Raw genomic sequence first — 16,623 nt, forward strand, 5'->3', positions numbered from 1 at the left:
TCATCTTTAAAAAAACTAACACTGGCCGAAACCGGTTTGGCTCAGTGGATAGAGCGTCGGCCTGCGGACTCAAGGGTCCCGGGTTCGATTCCGGTCAAGGGCATGTACCTGGGTTGCGGGCACATCCCCAGTGGGAGATGTGCAGGAGGCAGCTGATCGATGTTTCTCTCGCATCGATGTTTCTAACTCTCTATCTCTCTCCCTTCCTCTCTGTAAAAAATCAATAAAATATATTTAAAAAAAAAAAAAAACTAACACTGAGCCATTGGGAAGTTGTGAGTTCATGTCTCACAATAAAATGGTAATGAATCTCTGTTGGTTGTTATAAAGCAGCCTGTTATGGAAATGGAAATTTCTCACAGACACTAAATATAGGTGTGCTGGGTTTTAATAGAAGACACAGTCTTGAAAATTGAGTATCTATCCAATCATATTTTAAATCTATTGAGAAAGTGTGCTACTGAAAGGCACTCCCCGCAAGCACTACCTAAACCCAACTTGTGCTTTGTAATTTCAGGTGTTTAAAACTTACTTTTCTTAAAGAAGGGCAAATTTACATTTTTCAGGTATTTTCAGACATCTGTAAAGAAAAATACCATGAGCCTACTATCAGGCCAGCTGTCAGGGAAGATGCCAAGTGCTATTTTGTTCTGAATGAGCAGAAGCAGAGACATGTAGTATAGAGCTTATAAGTCTGAGAAGAACAGTTAAACTTGGGCTACACTAGGAATTGGAAGTTGGATTAGATGACTTATAAGGTCCTGTACAAATTATGGTCATACATTGTAGGTACATTTGAGCAGTGATGATGGATAATATATGTTCCTGTCTATTCTCCCTTAAGAAGATAGAATCTAAAAGCAGAAATTTAAGTTTGGCTTCCTCTGATATGAAAACCAACCACAGCTTAACAATAATCTATTGTAAATACAACTTAAAACTGAATGTTTTTAGAAAGTCACAAAAGTAATTCAATGGGAAAGAATATATTATAAAAAGAACCTCGCCCAGCCAGTGTTGCTCAGTGGTTGAACTTGGACCCATGCACCAAGAGGTCGCTGGTTCGATTCCATGAATCCATACTGATAGAAATCAATAAATGGTGGAAGAGAAAGCTTTTGCTTACATCAGAATATCAACTAACTATATAATTGATGGAGTTAGAAAATCATCAATGGATGCTAAATCTAGTGGATAAAAATGTGATGAGGAACAACATGTATACAAAATCTCAAAGATCTACTTACAAAACACTTTTTAATAACAAAGGGAAAATGAGAAACTGTTAAGTGGAGAAAATTAGCAGACACTACCCTAAACAAATGATCAAGATACTTGGAACCAAGTGACATCATGCACCTCTTGACATTTTACAGTGAGAACATATCACTTCTATGATATTTGTGCTAAGAATGCATACCAAAATATAATCATGAAGAAATATCAGACTGACGTAAATGGAGAGCATTCTACAAAACAGTCTATACTTCACCAAAATATTAAGGTCATGAACCATAAAGAGAGGGGAGGAACTGCTCCAGATGAAAAGAAACTAAAGAAATATGACAAATAAATGATAATGTGTGGTCCTGGACTAGAAAAAAAATAAAAGCTGTAAGAAATCCTGTGAGGTTGATATTATTTTATTCTTTTTACAAATAAGGAAACCAAAGTCGTATAGCTAGTATAGTAAATAGTACTGCTAAGGTATGTCCTCTTAGCATTAAATATATTAGGCATTTGTTATTTCCTGGCTAATTGTATCAAAGTACTATATTCTCAATCAAATATATCTGCACAAACTAAATTCAGTTAGAATTAAGTATTCTCTCATATCCTTTTAACAGAAATACTCAAATGCATCACCCTCACTATATCAAAGTTGAACATTTCAAATTATATTAAAAAAAGATATAGTGAATGCAAGGATATCTGTCATTCATTTACTCTAAAACAACTTATTTTTAAAATGTTTTATTAAGCCTGGCCAGTGTGGCTCAGTGGTTGAGCGTCGACCTATAAACCAGGAGGTCACAGTTCAATTTCTGGTTGGGGCACAAGCCCCGGTTGTAGACTTGATACCCAGTGTGGGGTGTGCAGGAGGTAGCGGATCAATGATTCTCTCTCATCACTGATATTTCTATCTCTTTCTCCCTCTCCTTCCTCTCTGAAATAAACAAAAATGTATTTTTAAAAATAAAATAAATAAAAATGTTTTATTAAATATAAATAAAAGTAAACTCTAGCTAGATGTGATAAATAAAAATTGTAATAAAAGCAACTGTAACCTGCAAAAACTGAACCATAATAACAAATATTAAAACTCACACCGTTAGCATAGTTACTGAATTCAAACAAAAGGTACACATACCTTTTCCTAAATGTGTATTTATGCTCATATATCTAGCTGTTCCTGTAAGGCTTTTGTGCTCTCTGTATGGTATGTGTTTCTTTGTCTCTGGATCAATATATTCCTTCGCCAAACCAAAATCTATAATATGAATAACTTGCTGGGTTTTATTTCCTGGTCGTCCTATTAAGAAGTTCTCAGGTTTTACATCTCTGTATATCAAGTTCTTTGAATGAACATATTCCATACGAGAAATCTTGATTTTAAAAAGAGAAGGAAGATAAATTTTATTTTAAGCTTTGACTAGTATAAAAAAGCATGATAGAGGCAAGACAACTTTCATAATAAAAACATTAAAAAATCAGAACTTGTTTCAACCCTTTAAAAGTAACATATCAATCTATAGTTTCTCAAATATACATCTGATTATGATTAAAATTCTTTGCTTTTACTATTAATGTCACTTATAAATGAACATGTTTGAATTTTATGAATTCCTTTCAAATCAGTAAGCCTGATTTAATCAACACTTTCAGATAATGCTATATCATAAAATCGAAAAGCTTTACCAATACTAAATCTTGAACTCAAAAATATAAAGACATATTCACAAAGTTGCAGTTTATTCTTCCTCATCAGTTAATTAATCAAGCAACTTTTACAATTATATTTTTAAAACTTAAAACGACTAAACTGTTAAATAAAAACAATTAACATAGTACCCTTTAGTAAGTCTTTTTTTTTTTTAAATGTCTTTATTGGTTAAGGTATTACAAATGTGTCCTCATTTCCCATTAACCCCCCAAGTATTAAGTCTTTTTGTAACTTGTTTTCTTTACATTTTCCTTAGGTATGAAACGTTTTAAAAGATCTTAAAACTTTAAAATTTTCAAATATACTCTAATAATGATACAGTACATTTTTACTGTTTTACACATTCTCAAATAATGTTCAGTGTACAAACTGTCACAAAATAGAACACTACAAATAAAATAAAATTGCATCATTTAGTGGTAATCACGATTGACAATGCAATATAAAGATACTGTAAACATATTGTAAACTCAGGCCATTTTAGTTGGTCAACAAATTTTGGATCATATAATATATAATATTCTATAGCCTATACTTTTAGTTAATGATATATTATGAGCATTTTCTAGGTCATGAAACTTTCTTTTAATACACACTTTGCATTAAAAATAGGTATTATTTTAAATACATACTTTACTAATATATGACTATTAACAACCTATTCAACTAATCCTGTTATTTCTGTACATTTGAGTTTTCCACTTTATTATAAATATTCTTGCACAAAAACCTTTAAGTACAGCTGAATACTTCCATAGGACAAATTTATAGAAGTGGAATTAATGAGTCAATCGAAAAAACAATTTTAAGACTTCTGCAGCATACTTCTATTGACATTTATTTCAAAATTGGTTTAAAATCATCCTCTAAATTTGTTTTTCCATAGGTTCACTAAAATTTAAATAATTTAGAAAACTTCCCATTAGTTTGTTTCCTCTTTTTTTCAGCCATCAGAATTTATTACCAAGATTAATAATCCATGTTTTTGAGGGTTTTCTTTTCTAAGTATTCATCTTCTAAATGAAAAGTGCTGGAAACAACTTAATTCTCAAACTGAGTATTCTGATCTTAAAGCAATAAAATATTCTTTCATAAAAATAAAATACTACACCTAATTCAATTTTTTAAATTACACGCATCCTAAAAGACAATAATATGAAAGCAGAAACATTTGTACTAAGTTGAATGCTCTGCAAGATAATGTAGCAAAACTTGAAACTTTTAATATAAAGTTGTGACTAGAGAACCACACAATTGTTCAAATGACTTCAAAGCACCCTGCTTTACTTACCAGTTGGATAGCTATCATGAGAACTGTTTTAAGAGAAAATGTTCTATCACACAAATCAAACAAATCTTCCAAACTAGGTCCCAGCAGTTCCAGCACCATAGCGTTGTATTTACCACAAGGGCCAAAATAGTAAACTTGAGGTATACCATCTGGGGGGGAGAAGAAGAAAGGATTTTAATAATTTCCTCATCTTCAATATCGAACTTTTCTTCCTAGAAAATTCACTTAAAAATTAATTTTGCAGTTTCAAGAACTACAGCAGTAGTTTTACATTTCCCATGGATACAATAAACTTTTCCTGACCCAGCCTTCTCTTGCTAGAGCGTAGCCTGGTTACACTTCTACAGCAGCTGCATGACTGAACTACATTACAAACAGTGCTTCATTGTTGGTCTCTACCACCTCAAGTCTTAGGAATAGCTCACTGCTGCGTTTCCTGTTCTGACTTTGCTTTCACTGCTAATAACTTGTGTGGCACAAAGCTCCCATCACGTTCCCCATTTTCAGGAGGAGCAGCTGAATTCTTATTCATGTTGTACTTATCTACCCATTTCATGCTGACCTGCTATCACCCTGACAGTTTCAAGAACTACAGCAGTAGTTTTACATTTCCCATGGATACAATAAACTTTTCCTGACCCAGCCTTCTCTTGCTAGAGCGTAGCCTGGTTACACTTCTACAGCAGCTGCATGACTGAACTACATTACAAACAGTGCTTCATTGTTGGTCTCTACCACCTCATCAAAGACAGGAACTGGGCATTTTAGTCTTATATTTCCATGACCTAGAGAAATGCTTGGCACCTAGGAAAGATTTGATTTTCACTGAACAAAAGAGTCACTGTTGGCTTTAATAACACTGTGGTAGGCATAATGCTAAGATAAGCCTCCAAGAGTCCCATCCTCTGGTGTATACAACCTGCACAATCTCCTCCCTCTAAGTGTGGGCAAAATTCCCAGATTTCACTTGTGATCAGGTTATATTATATGGCAAAGGTGTTATAATTAATATCCCTATCAGTGGACTTTAAATTAATCAAAAGTATTCTGGTGGGCCTGACCTTCAGATTCAAAGTACAGAAAAGCTTTCCTGTTGACCTTAAAGAAGCAAACTACCATGTTGTGGAGAAAAATCATATGCCAGAAAATGATGGGAAAGCTCTAGGAACTGAAGGATTTGGTCCCACAGCCATGAAGAACTGAATTCTGGGAATAGCCAGTGAGCTAGGAAGAGGACTGAGCCTCAGGTAAGATTGCAGTCTGGGTGTACATCTTGATTTCAGCCAGGCAAGACCCTCAAATGAGGACCCAGCTAAGCCATGCCTGAACTCCTGACCCCTGGAAATTGGCAGATAATAAAATCTACTGTTCTATGCCACCAGTTACTGAATAATTCATTATTCAACAATACAAACGAATCAAACTCCAAATATAAAGTCTAAATGCACAGAAATCATCTCTATTTTTAGAACTATAAGACTCCCAAGTAACAAATATAAATAGGTGATCAATTTATCTTAACACTGCAGTTATCTATTCATCATGAGGAAATGAACTTCTCCCATCTTAAATGTCTCAGTTTTACTTATAAGTGGTATAGGATTTTGTAGAAGGAAAAAACCTTTTGAATAAATCCTTCCCATTGTTTTTTTAAGTGAAGAGCTTGGGAAACATAACTTTATTCTCTGTTTCCTCTATCATTGTGAATATTTATTGCAGGGGCATAACAGAAAACATTCAACTAGAAGCCAGGACTAGTTTCGTAGTTTATCCCCATATTAACCATTTAACCTCTCAAGGAGGCTTGCATTGGCTTATCTATAGTATTACTAGTTTGGATAAGACCAGTGTTTCTCAAATGTGAATCTGAGTGAGGTAGCAGAACATCTGAAGATAAGGAGGTAAGATAATATAATCGGGGCAGGGATGAGGGGAAGGCGACAAGTTCAAATTGCATACATGGCCTCCTCCCCAGAAATAGAAATTCCTATACATGCCCATGTGTATAGGTCAGCACCCCCATATCTCTCTCTCTCTCTCTCTCTCTCTCTCTCTCTCTCTCTCTCTCTCTCTCTCACACACACACACACACACACACACACACACAGAACTGCCACTGGGAATCACTACCGTAGTATGTATGAACCACTCTTACCAAAGCCACTCTTATATGTGTGTCACCAACCCCTCACATGTATAAAAGTGGATGAGAGGCTCACTAAAGTTTATTCCAACTCTGAAATACTGCTTTTACAAAGCTATATACATTAAGAGCCTAGAGCGGCAATTAAGACTTATCAACAGCCCTCAGCTACTAAGCTTTTAAAATTATTTCTACAATGACATTTTCCCCTCTATACCATGGGAATTTTTTAATTTTAGCAATCTCTAATAACTCATTTCCACCCTTTAGTTTGTTGCTTCTGATCTGGGTGCAAGGAAACCAGATCATCAAGCTTGTTAGAACTATATTTAGAATATAAAAATAAACAGGTCTGAAGTTCTTCAATGGAAGGACTGTCAAAGGATTTTCTACTTCCTCCTGAGTCACCAACTATATTTCTATAGTTAAAGTTGTTGTGTAATGATCACTGAATAAGGTAGCAACATATTTTGGTTTATTCATTGACTAACTTTTTTCAAGTGTTTCAAAGGTTTTCAAAAATGGAAAACCACTTAAGAAATTTGTCTTAATCAATTCAACAAATGCTTTTTGAGCATCTGCTATATCTTTTCGGGACTCAGTTAGACATTACAGATTATGTGTGAACAAGATGCCTGATCAAGGATGATTCAACCCAGGAAAGCAAGTTTAAGTTACTATTTAGAAATCCATCAATGTCACTCACCATAATGACAAATTAAATGTGAAAAAGCATTAGATCACCTTAATAGATGCTGAAAAAGCATCAGACATAGCTCTAAGCAGATTTGGAATAGAAGGTCCTCAACCTGGTAAAGGCATCTAAAAAAACGCCCAGCTAACATCAGACCTGAAGGTGAAAGACTAGGAACAAGAGAAGGATGTCTGTCCACATTCACCTCTTATCAACAATGCAATGAAGCAAAAGAAAACGAAATAAAAGGCATTTCGAAAATGAACAGAGTCTGTTAATTTAAGAAAACCTAAAATACTTGTTCCTATTTGATACCAACAATAAAGTTCACGCTTTCAAGTAAAACTTAGAATTTTGCAAAATTTATATCTGCCAGGATGAACCTGAAAGCTTCTGCAATACTTAAAGAAACAAACAAACCCTTCCTGATAAAACTGTGATGATACTATTACAATTTAAATTTCGTAATGAAATGTGTCATTATTTGAAATAACTTAGTGAACCAGTATTTTCCAAATCACCAATGCATATATTTACAAAATCATGCACAAGTAATTGATCTATTAAAAGTATGAACAGGAAACAGGAAAATTGTAGTTCTGAATGAGAACAGGAAAAAATTTTTTTAAATGGTTTCTAACTCTACATTGCAACTGACCTTTAAGAAACAATCCCCTGCCCTAACAATTTGTTCAGTGGTTAGAACAGCAGCCCAAGGACAGAAGGGTCATGGGTTTGATTCCCAGGCTAGAGCATGTGCCTCAGCTGCATGCTCCACCCCACACAGGGCACATGTGGGAGACAACCAATCCATGTGTCTCTCTCACACCTCTTTCTCTCTTTCTCTCTCTCTCTCTCTCTCTCTCTCTCTCTCTCTCTCTCCTTCCTCCTTTCCACTCTAAATAAAAAATCAATGGAAGCCCAGCCGATGTGGCTCAGTGATTGAGCGTGAACCCATGAACCAGGAGGTCATGGTTTGACTCCCCGTCAAGGCACAAGCCTGAGTTGCAGGCTCAATTGCCAGTAGGGGGCATACAGGAGGCAGCTGGTTGATGAAATTTATCATTGATGTTTCTATCTCTCTCTCCCTCTTCCTTTCCCTCTCTGAAATCAATAAAAAACATATTTTTAAAAAATAAATAAAAGCCAATGAAAAAACATTCTCAGGTGATTAAAAATAAAAACAAGAAAAACAATCACCTGTGAAGTTTTGGTAGAATATCAAAAGGATATTAATAATTTAAGAGTTAATGTATTAATCAATGTTTACAAAGTTTTGAGTTAAAACCTTGTTGACAAGAATATGAACTGGTACATTTTTGGAGGAACTTGCCTTTCCCTTTTCAAAGTAAGCAAAAGTATGCATACAGTGATGTTGAAGCTGCACTGCTTGTAACAGTAAAAAACAACAGGGAACTACCTAAACATCCACCAACCCTGGACTAATTAGGAAAAATATGTCATACCCATTTTGGAAGCAAAAGTGATTTCTACTTTCTCTTTTATATTTCTTAAACTTTTCCAAATTGTTCTGAAAAACATGCGCTACCTTTATAATCAGGAATAAAATGCACATTTTAAAAATTCTTTTGGGACCACAAAGAAAAACTTGAATTAGAAGAAGATTTAGACCATATTTATTTAATCCACATATTAACTGTAACTGAGCTAGAATTTCTCAAATACTCTCCCTAATATTCAAAGTTATATAGTCTTACTTTTACTCTTAACTATTAACTTCATTTTGGAGTTCTTAGGAATAAAGCAAGTATACTATTCAGACTACAATGTAAATCTAGCTTCCTCTCCCTTCCAACCATAACTTCCTAATAGGAGGAATAAATAGATCCATGCTAAGGCCCACATTTACTCTGCCTCACTTGGTCTGAACACTTCTAAGGTTGAATTTCAAAAAATTTCTACCCTAGTTCTGCCATCTAAGTTGTCAAACTTTGGTTTTTATCCAACCTTCAAGTCTCCTCTTTTCAAACTATCTCTGAAGCATGACCCAAATTCATAATTATTCCCACAGAATTTCTCATAGCCAAGGGAAGGTATGCATAAGTAAGTCTTTTCTGCTATACTTCAAGTAAGCCAGCTCACTGCTGGGAGTAGAATGTGTACCTAACATGTACATTCAAACAAGTGATATGCATACCATACCTTTGAGTTTCTAAAATAACACCATGAAAAAGGTCAGCAAAGGGAGAAAAATGAGCTACTTCAATTTTCTCCAAAATTTTCTTTCTTTAATGGTTTCAACGTGTCTCAGAATTATGTATCTCTACATTATCCAAAATAACTAAGTCCCATAAATAGCATTATATTTCAGTGAGTAAATTTAAACAGACATTGAGACTCCAATATGAATGAAAATACCTCAGCTTTATCATGCAATGTGATTTTACCTTAAAATATGACTCAGTACAAATCATTGGTGAAAAAAAAGATGACCTAGCTCTGATTAACTGGAGATACATACTGTTCTGTGAGTCAATGAATATATAAAATTTATAGATAACTATTGATAATGTATTTCAACACAAATTTTATGTCATTGAAATATAAAATCAAGAGTTATACATTTTTTTTAAAATCACAAATATAAAGCAAGCACTGTAAAGATCAAACTAGAATTTCATTTCCAAGGACAAGTCTGGGTTGTTTTCTAACAAACGGGCTAGGGAGTATGCTAAGCAAAAACAAAACAAAACAATCACAGCAATACAAATATGGTAGTCAGGACCACAAGGAAGTGTTTTTGGAAGTGGGAGAGGTAAGGGAAAAGAGGGTAACAGAGAAGAGAAAGGCTCAGAAAGAAGGCTTAGCAGGAAGAGTAATGAAGGTGTTAAGTTACTAGCTGTCTCTTGATCAAAGTATTTGGCTACTGAATTGCATGGATGCATTCCAACTCATGGGCAAAAGCAAGCTTTTGTATTTGTTCTTATATTTAGTGAAATTTCAACTATAAACTTTTACTCCACCCAATTCCTATTATTCTAAAATTATTTTTTGAAACTACTATAAAAAGCCACCCATTGTGAATTCATCAAAGTTCTGATAATGTCCAACATCAGTATTTTTCAGGGATGCTTATTAGCATCTCCACTTTTCAAGACAAGTGTATTTTTTTTTCCCAAGCAAAGCTCAACAATGGGCAAGAACACAAAAATCACATATTATTTTAAAATACAATCTTACACTTACTCTACCCAAATTAATTTTACTAAACATTTCATTTTATATTTCAGCATCCCATTTAAGTGACAAATAACCTTAATTTATGTCACAAAACAACATAAGGAGGTCTAATACTCTTAAAGAGTACTTAGTACTGTGAGCCATGTATTAAAGTACTTCAGTTCCTTATAAGTGAGAGTTAAGCATATCATTAAAAGAAATAATATCAGAATGTTTCTTTCCATTTTCAGGTTCAGTAGTATTCATATTGGAGAAAGAAAAACAAAAAATTAATATTCTTGTTAGAAAATTTGAAATTTACAAATCTAGTTAAGAAAACTTATAATCTGATTACAAATACTAAGTACAGAATTATCACACAGGCTATGTTCTTTTCCAAAGCAGTTTTACTTTAAGGCATTCTTAACCTTTAGCATAAATGTTTATACTCCTAGCTCAGCAGTTCTCAACATATGGTCTGGAAATACTTGGGGACAGATGTGGATGGTCCATGAGACCCTTTCAGGAGGTCACTGACATCAAATTACTTTTATAATAACACTAAGATGTTATTTACCTTTTTAACTCTGTTCTTTCACAAGTGAACAGTCAGTTTTCCAGAGGCTATATGACATAATTCGGCAATGGACTGAATGAATGAAGAAGATATGAGAACCTGGCTGTTTTCTATTAAGCCAGATATTAAAGAGATGTCCAAAATATGTAAAACAAGGCCACTTTTCTCACTTTTTCTTATTTGGAATATATAGTCAGTTGTGATTTTAAAATATTGTTATTTTAAAATGAATTAATGTGGCAATATTTTTATATTTCTATTTTAATTTCTCAAATGGTAACTATCAACAGCTATAACCCACAATAGGAAAAGTTCTCTGGGATCCTCAAAAAGTTTTAGGAGTATAAAAGGACCCAAAAATTTTAAGGTCTGTTATGAACAAACAGGTGCAATGAGTTCCAAACTTGGTAAAAGTTACTCCATTAAAATACCACAGCATCCACATTTAGTAGTAAAACTCTACCACTTAACCTCAAATAAAAGGAATAAAGCCACCCAAACTGTAAAAAAGAAGCAATAGTTCTTTCTGTGATAATTCTATTTATACATTAGATATTACTCTAAATTTTAAAGAATATTAAAAAATAACATCACAAGAATTCTTTATTTTATTAAATATTCAATAAATATGTGAATATGATATATTATATTATTCATTATTCAGTTATTATACTCTTTGGGCCTAATTAAGAAAAAAATGGATTGTATCATTTTTACCCCAAGTTTTAAGATTACAAACTTTTTCTTCTAACAATGTGCTACTTTATATTTAAATCTAAAATAAAACATGAAATATAAAATCAACATATTGTTTTACATGGCTTTTTGCTTTCTTTCTTTTTACTATTAAATAGGAAATAACAAAAATGCTGCTGTATTTTAGAAAATTAAATCTTTTATCTCCATTTAGTCATATCCTATTCAAAAAGTATGGTTTCTTTTTTAGGATTCTTATGTGATTAATTAATCTCTAAAAATACAGTAATTACCACATAATATACAACAATCCTAATACCTATACCATACAAACCAAACATATTTTAAGAATTCATAGCATAGCATTCTTTAAATGTGCACATTCTCCATAAACTATAACAGAAAAACTTCGTACACTTCCATATACTAGTACCAATGCACACATATATTCACATATAAATTAGTAAAAGTTTAGCAATGCATAACTTACAGAAATTCTCATACAGAAGAGTCCTCTATAAAGAATTAGAATTATTGCCCTAACCAGTTTGGCTCAGTGGATAGAGCGTCAGCCTGCTGACTGAAGGGTCCCAGGTTCAATTCCGGTCAAGGGCATGTACCTTGGTTGCGGGCACATCCCCAGTAGGGGGTGTGCAGGAGGCAGCTGATCCATGTTTCTCTCTCATTGATGTTTCTAACTCTCTATCCCTCTCCCTTCCTCTCTGTAAAAAATCAATAAAAAATATTTTTTTAAAAAGAGTTAGAATTATTACATATACTTAAGATGTCTTCTAAAAGCCATTAATTTAATTATGACATATACTTAAGATGTCTTCTAAAAGCCATTAATTTAAGATAGAAAAAAAGAACTTTAAGAATCTGCTATATTTACTGTTGGTTATCTGAGCTGAGATTAAGTCTGCACTAACCACCTACTCACATAGTATTCTTCATCATTTTTGTTGATACCAAAATACTGTAGGTAATATTCTAATTAGTTTATTCACTTAACTTTCCTGGTTTTTACAGTATTTTCTCTCAGTTTTCTCAAACAGACACTTTTATATAAAAATAGCAGAATTTCTTAAATTTAAGACATGATCAGAGGAAAATCTAATCTGGCAACTCAGTGAATAGAAGGAATTTTAGATATTACTGAATGTGTACACTCATGTTTAAAAGACGAAAACTATTTCACACAATGTTTCTCAACAGTGAATAGTATGATAAAATTTCCATCCATTATGGAATTACCAACACTCATTTAGCTAGCAGACAGAGCTAAATAATATTGAAAAAAATGTGAAAATGTATCTATAAACCAGAGCAAAACACACAGGAAACACATCAATCCTGACTTTTAACAAGGCACAAACTGAGAAGGCAGAAGAGTCAGTATAAAGAAAGAAGAGAAGCTCTTTTAACAGCTCTTAGAAGGCAATACTACACAGAAGTATAATTTTAGAAACAGCCATTGCTGCTATTATCAAATTGCATATTGTTTAGAACATCATAGCTCAGGAAACATAATATCAAGCCACTCGCTTGAGAAACAATGATATAAAAAATGCATGGTTTCAAACCGTATGTTTAATGTCATTTCTATAGTTAGCGATTTGCCATGAACAGTAATTTATGACAGAAAATAATATTTTACTTACTTTGATAAGTAACAATTTATGACAGAAAAAAAGTTATTTTATTTTCTGTGATAAAGATATCAGCTTAATAAAGAAATTTCATGAAATAATTTAATTGCAAAGTTTCCCCAGTATTGGCTATTTAAAATCATCTGATGTCAAAGAAGTAATTTAACATAAAAAAGCATTACTCATAATCACAAGTTCTCAAAAAAAATTCCCTATAAATTTCAAAATATGTTCCAAGCATTTTCATAAAGTTTCAACAATTCAACTAAACTTTTTCAAAGTATATAAAAAAATAAACTTAATCATTAAAACCAATCCTACTCTGAAAAGTGACTTATTTTTAGATGACTGAGTTGTATAATTCAGTTCATTAAATAAGCATTTGCATATCTCCTTGCTTTATCATTTCCATTAATTTAAAAAATATTACTGATTTTTCCTTTAAATATTACTGAATGTGTACAATCATATTTCTAGATCTCTAAAATGAAAAATTAAATTTACCTAATCACTAGATAATATAAATAAAATTAAATAAAAAATTTTGAAATTATATGACTGTTTCTTTGTCAGAAATAAAATAAAACTCAATATTTAAGAATCATAATTTTGTAAAATATTAAAATACCAAACTTTAAACATATAATCACAGAACTTAAAAAGGAAATTTTGGAGATTTTGTATCACAACTTTGTATCTAATAAAACTGTCTATTATTCTCATTTAAGAATTTATCACTTCAATCATTTATCAAGGACCTACTTTATTGATCATTCTCAGTTTCAAGGATAAAAAGATGAATATATTATTTCCCTGCCCTCAAAGAGTTCAAATTTTAGTGGAAGAGACAGACATAAGGAAATAATAATATAATATGATATGGTAAAAGAAAAATAAAGATACATTCACAAAAATTTCAGGTCCAAGAAAAAGTGTTTTGGGAGAGAACAAACAGATGTAAGAAAATGCACTGCTAAAGAGGTGACATTTAGGTGGGCCTGAAGAAAGAAGGAATTCATTGAAAAAGAAAGACATTCCCCAAAAATAAAAAATACAGACATATGAAAATAGTAAGATCTATTCAAGGAATAGTAAGTTTAGGGCAACTAAAAAGTGAGTCAGTAGAAAGAGAAAGAAATGTGGACTTTATGCTAAATAATAACCCTCTAGGAGGAATAGAAAGTAAGAAGGAGGTGAGATGCACAACAGGAGGCCCAATTCAAAGAAAAGTGACAAGGAGACTGGGAGAAGAGACAGAACTGAAAGAATTTTCTGATTATCCCAAGAGGCCAAAATCAAAGGTGACTAACATTTTCAGCTTTAATGTGTGTACCACTAACGGAACAAGATAATCCAGAAAAGAAAACAGATCTTTTGGAAGAGAGAAAAAAATCACTGGAAAAGTAAGTAGAAAAGAAGGTAAGGAGCATAATTCTAGGTATACTAGAATTCTGATTCCAGTAAGGACATACACATATATCTAGATTATAAGAATGGAGTCAGGAGATAAAGAATTGGAAGTTATCTCTATATAGATCAGGGATGGGGAACATACGGCCAGAGGGCTGTATAACACCCACAAAATCATTTGGTCTGACCTTGCCAAAGCAACTGCAGGTGGGTCTCAAAATTCAATAAATCTAGGATTTTTTCTCATAGCAACATAAATTTATTTCAAGTGGATTATATTAAGTGAATGATGTTATAAATATCCAAGTGGACCTTGAGAGGAAAGAGGTTCCCCAACCCTGATATAGATAGTAATTTCATCCTTTCCTCCCCTCCCTCCTGGTACAAACTATCCAGGAGCATAAAGATGAAAGCCACATACTAAAAATAGGAGCAGGAAGTTAGAGAGTGCCTGATTCCTTACTTTTGAGTAGCTATCTCAACTTTACATTGTCCACTTCAGAACTCCTTGTTTATTTTTCCTCACATAACATCCCCTCACTTATTTAAGATACTGTTGCATGATTTTTTGTTACTGACAAATTCATTCCTATCCAACGCAGTAGTCAGCATAGTTCTGCCGATACCTCTTCCCTCATCATTCTCTGTATTTCCCCTGGTAGATCTCATCCATTCCCTTGGCTTGAAAACCACCTATGGACTGATTACTCCCAAATCTAGATCTTCAGTTTACTCAATAAAGGTTGGGTGGATGTGACAAGACTAATCAATACATTAAATTTTTGCATCATAGAAAGTGATAGTGGTATAAAACAATATTCCAATCCTCTAGAAAGTAATACAAAGGGCCAGACCCTCATAATCACACTGCAGTAAAGTTGGACAATTCTACTGTATGTATATAACAGTTTCAGTGAACAAAATAAGAAAGACATTGTCAGGGAAGTTAAAGAAAGAGAGAGATATGCGGACTTTACAGGAGGGTCAAAACCCACACAGGCAGGCTTCCTCTCGGCATCCAACCTAGTTCGCGGCGACATGGCTAAACGCACCAAGAAGGTCGGAATCGTCGGTAAATACGGGACCCGTTATGGCACCTCCCTCAGAAAAATGGTGAAGAAAATTGAAATCAGCCAACACGCCAAGTACACCTGCTCCTTCTGTGGCAAAACCAAGATGAAGAGGCAAGCCGTGGGGATCTGGCACTGTGGTTCCTGCATGAAAACCGTCGCTGGTGGTGCCTGGACCTACAACACCACTTCTGCCGTCACAGTAAAGTCAGCCATCAGAAGACTGAAGGAATTGAAAGACCAGTAGAAGCTCCACAGTTTGAAACATTGCGAGCCTATAATAAATGGGTTAATTTATATAACAAAATTAAAAAAAAAACCACACAGGCAGAACTAGATAAATCATATATTTTTTCAAAAATATCTCATTAAATAATTGAAAATAAATCTCTTTTTAATTTATGTTTTTATTGTGGTAAAATATACATTAAATAAAATTATCATTTTTAAGTCTACAGTTCAGTGACATTAGGTATATTCATACTGTTGTGCAACTACCACCATTACCCATCCCATCCTATATAATAAAAGCCTAATATGCAAATTGTCCCCTCGGGCGGTTGTTCTACCAGAAGTTCGACTGCTCGCTATGATGTGTGCTGACCACCAGGGGGCAGCGCGGAACATGGCAGGTGTCAGCAATGCACTGTGACCTCTCGCCAGCTACCTTGGGGCGGGGGTGATGGGGATGGAGGTGCGGTGAGAATACAGGGTGTCCACCAAGCTCGCTCTCATTCCTCCTATTATCCTCCCCCAGGATGTCAGGGCTTGCGGCAGGGGAAGACCCCGCACACTCAGGTGCCGGGCGCCCGTGAGGAGCCCGACCTGCACCCATGCGGCATCTTCTGGGTGTGCTGGGCCGAAGCTGCAGGGACTGCAGGGGCCGGTCGGGCTCCCCGTGGGTTCATGCAGGAGCCGGTCTGCGAGGCCGGCAGGGAGAGAACGTGCTACCCGGCAGGGAGAGAACGT

General features: G+C 34.1%; 2 protein-coding genes across 10 annotated transcripts in view; one reads left to right on the forward strand and one right to left on the reverse strand.

The window, feature by feature from the left end:
• Positions 1–16,623, reverse strand: part of CSNK1G3 (casein kinase 1, gamma 3) — a 79,500-nt gene that overhangs the window by 35,627 nt on the left and 27,250 nt on the right. For all 9 annotated transcript variants that reach the window (XM_005857114.2, XM_014541973.1, XM_014541959.1 and 6 more), the window contains 2 exons: positions 4,236–4,384; positions 2,372–2,606 (listed from right to left, as the gene is read on the reverse strand). In XM_005857114.2, the coding sequence (XP_005857176.1) occupies positions 2,372–2,606; positions 4,236–4,384 (384 nt within the window). The remainder of the gene's footprint in view (positions 1–2,371; positions 2,607–4,235; positions 4,385–16,623) is intronic.
• On the forward strand, positions 15,587–15,961 carry LOC102249663 (60S ribosomal protein L37a). Its single transcript, XM_005857113.2, has one exon. The coding sequence runs from the start codon at positions 15,623–15,625 to the stop codon at positions 15,899–15,901; it is 279 nt and encodes a 92-aa protein (XP_005857175.1). The 5' UTR covers positions 15,587–15,622; the 3' UTR covers positions 15,902–15,961.

This window comes from Myotis brandtii, unplaced genomic scaffold (assembly GCF_000412655.1).
Source record: "Myotis brandtii unplaced genomic scaffold, ASM41265v1 scaffold1076, whole genome shotgun sequence".
Taxonomy (NCBI): Eukaryota; Metazoa; Chordata; class Mammalia; order Chiroptera; family Vespertilionidae; genus Myotis; species Myotis brandtii.

Coding starts and splice junctions, on each gene's coding strand:
- LOC102249663 (XM_005857113.2), top strand. CDS start 15,623: ATGGCTAAACGCACCAAGAAGGTCGGAATCGTCGGTAAATACGGGACC.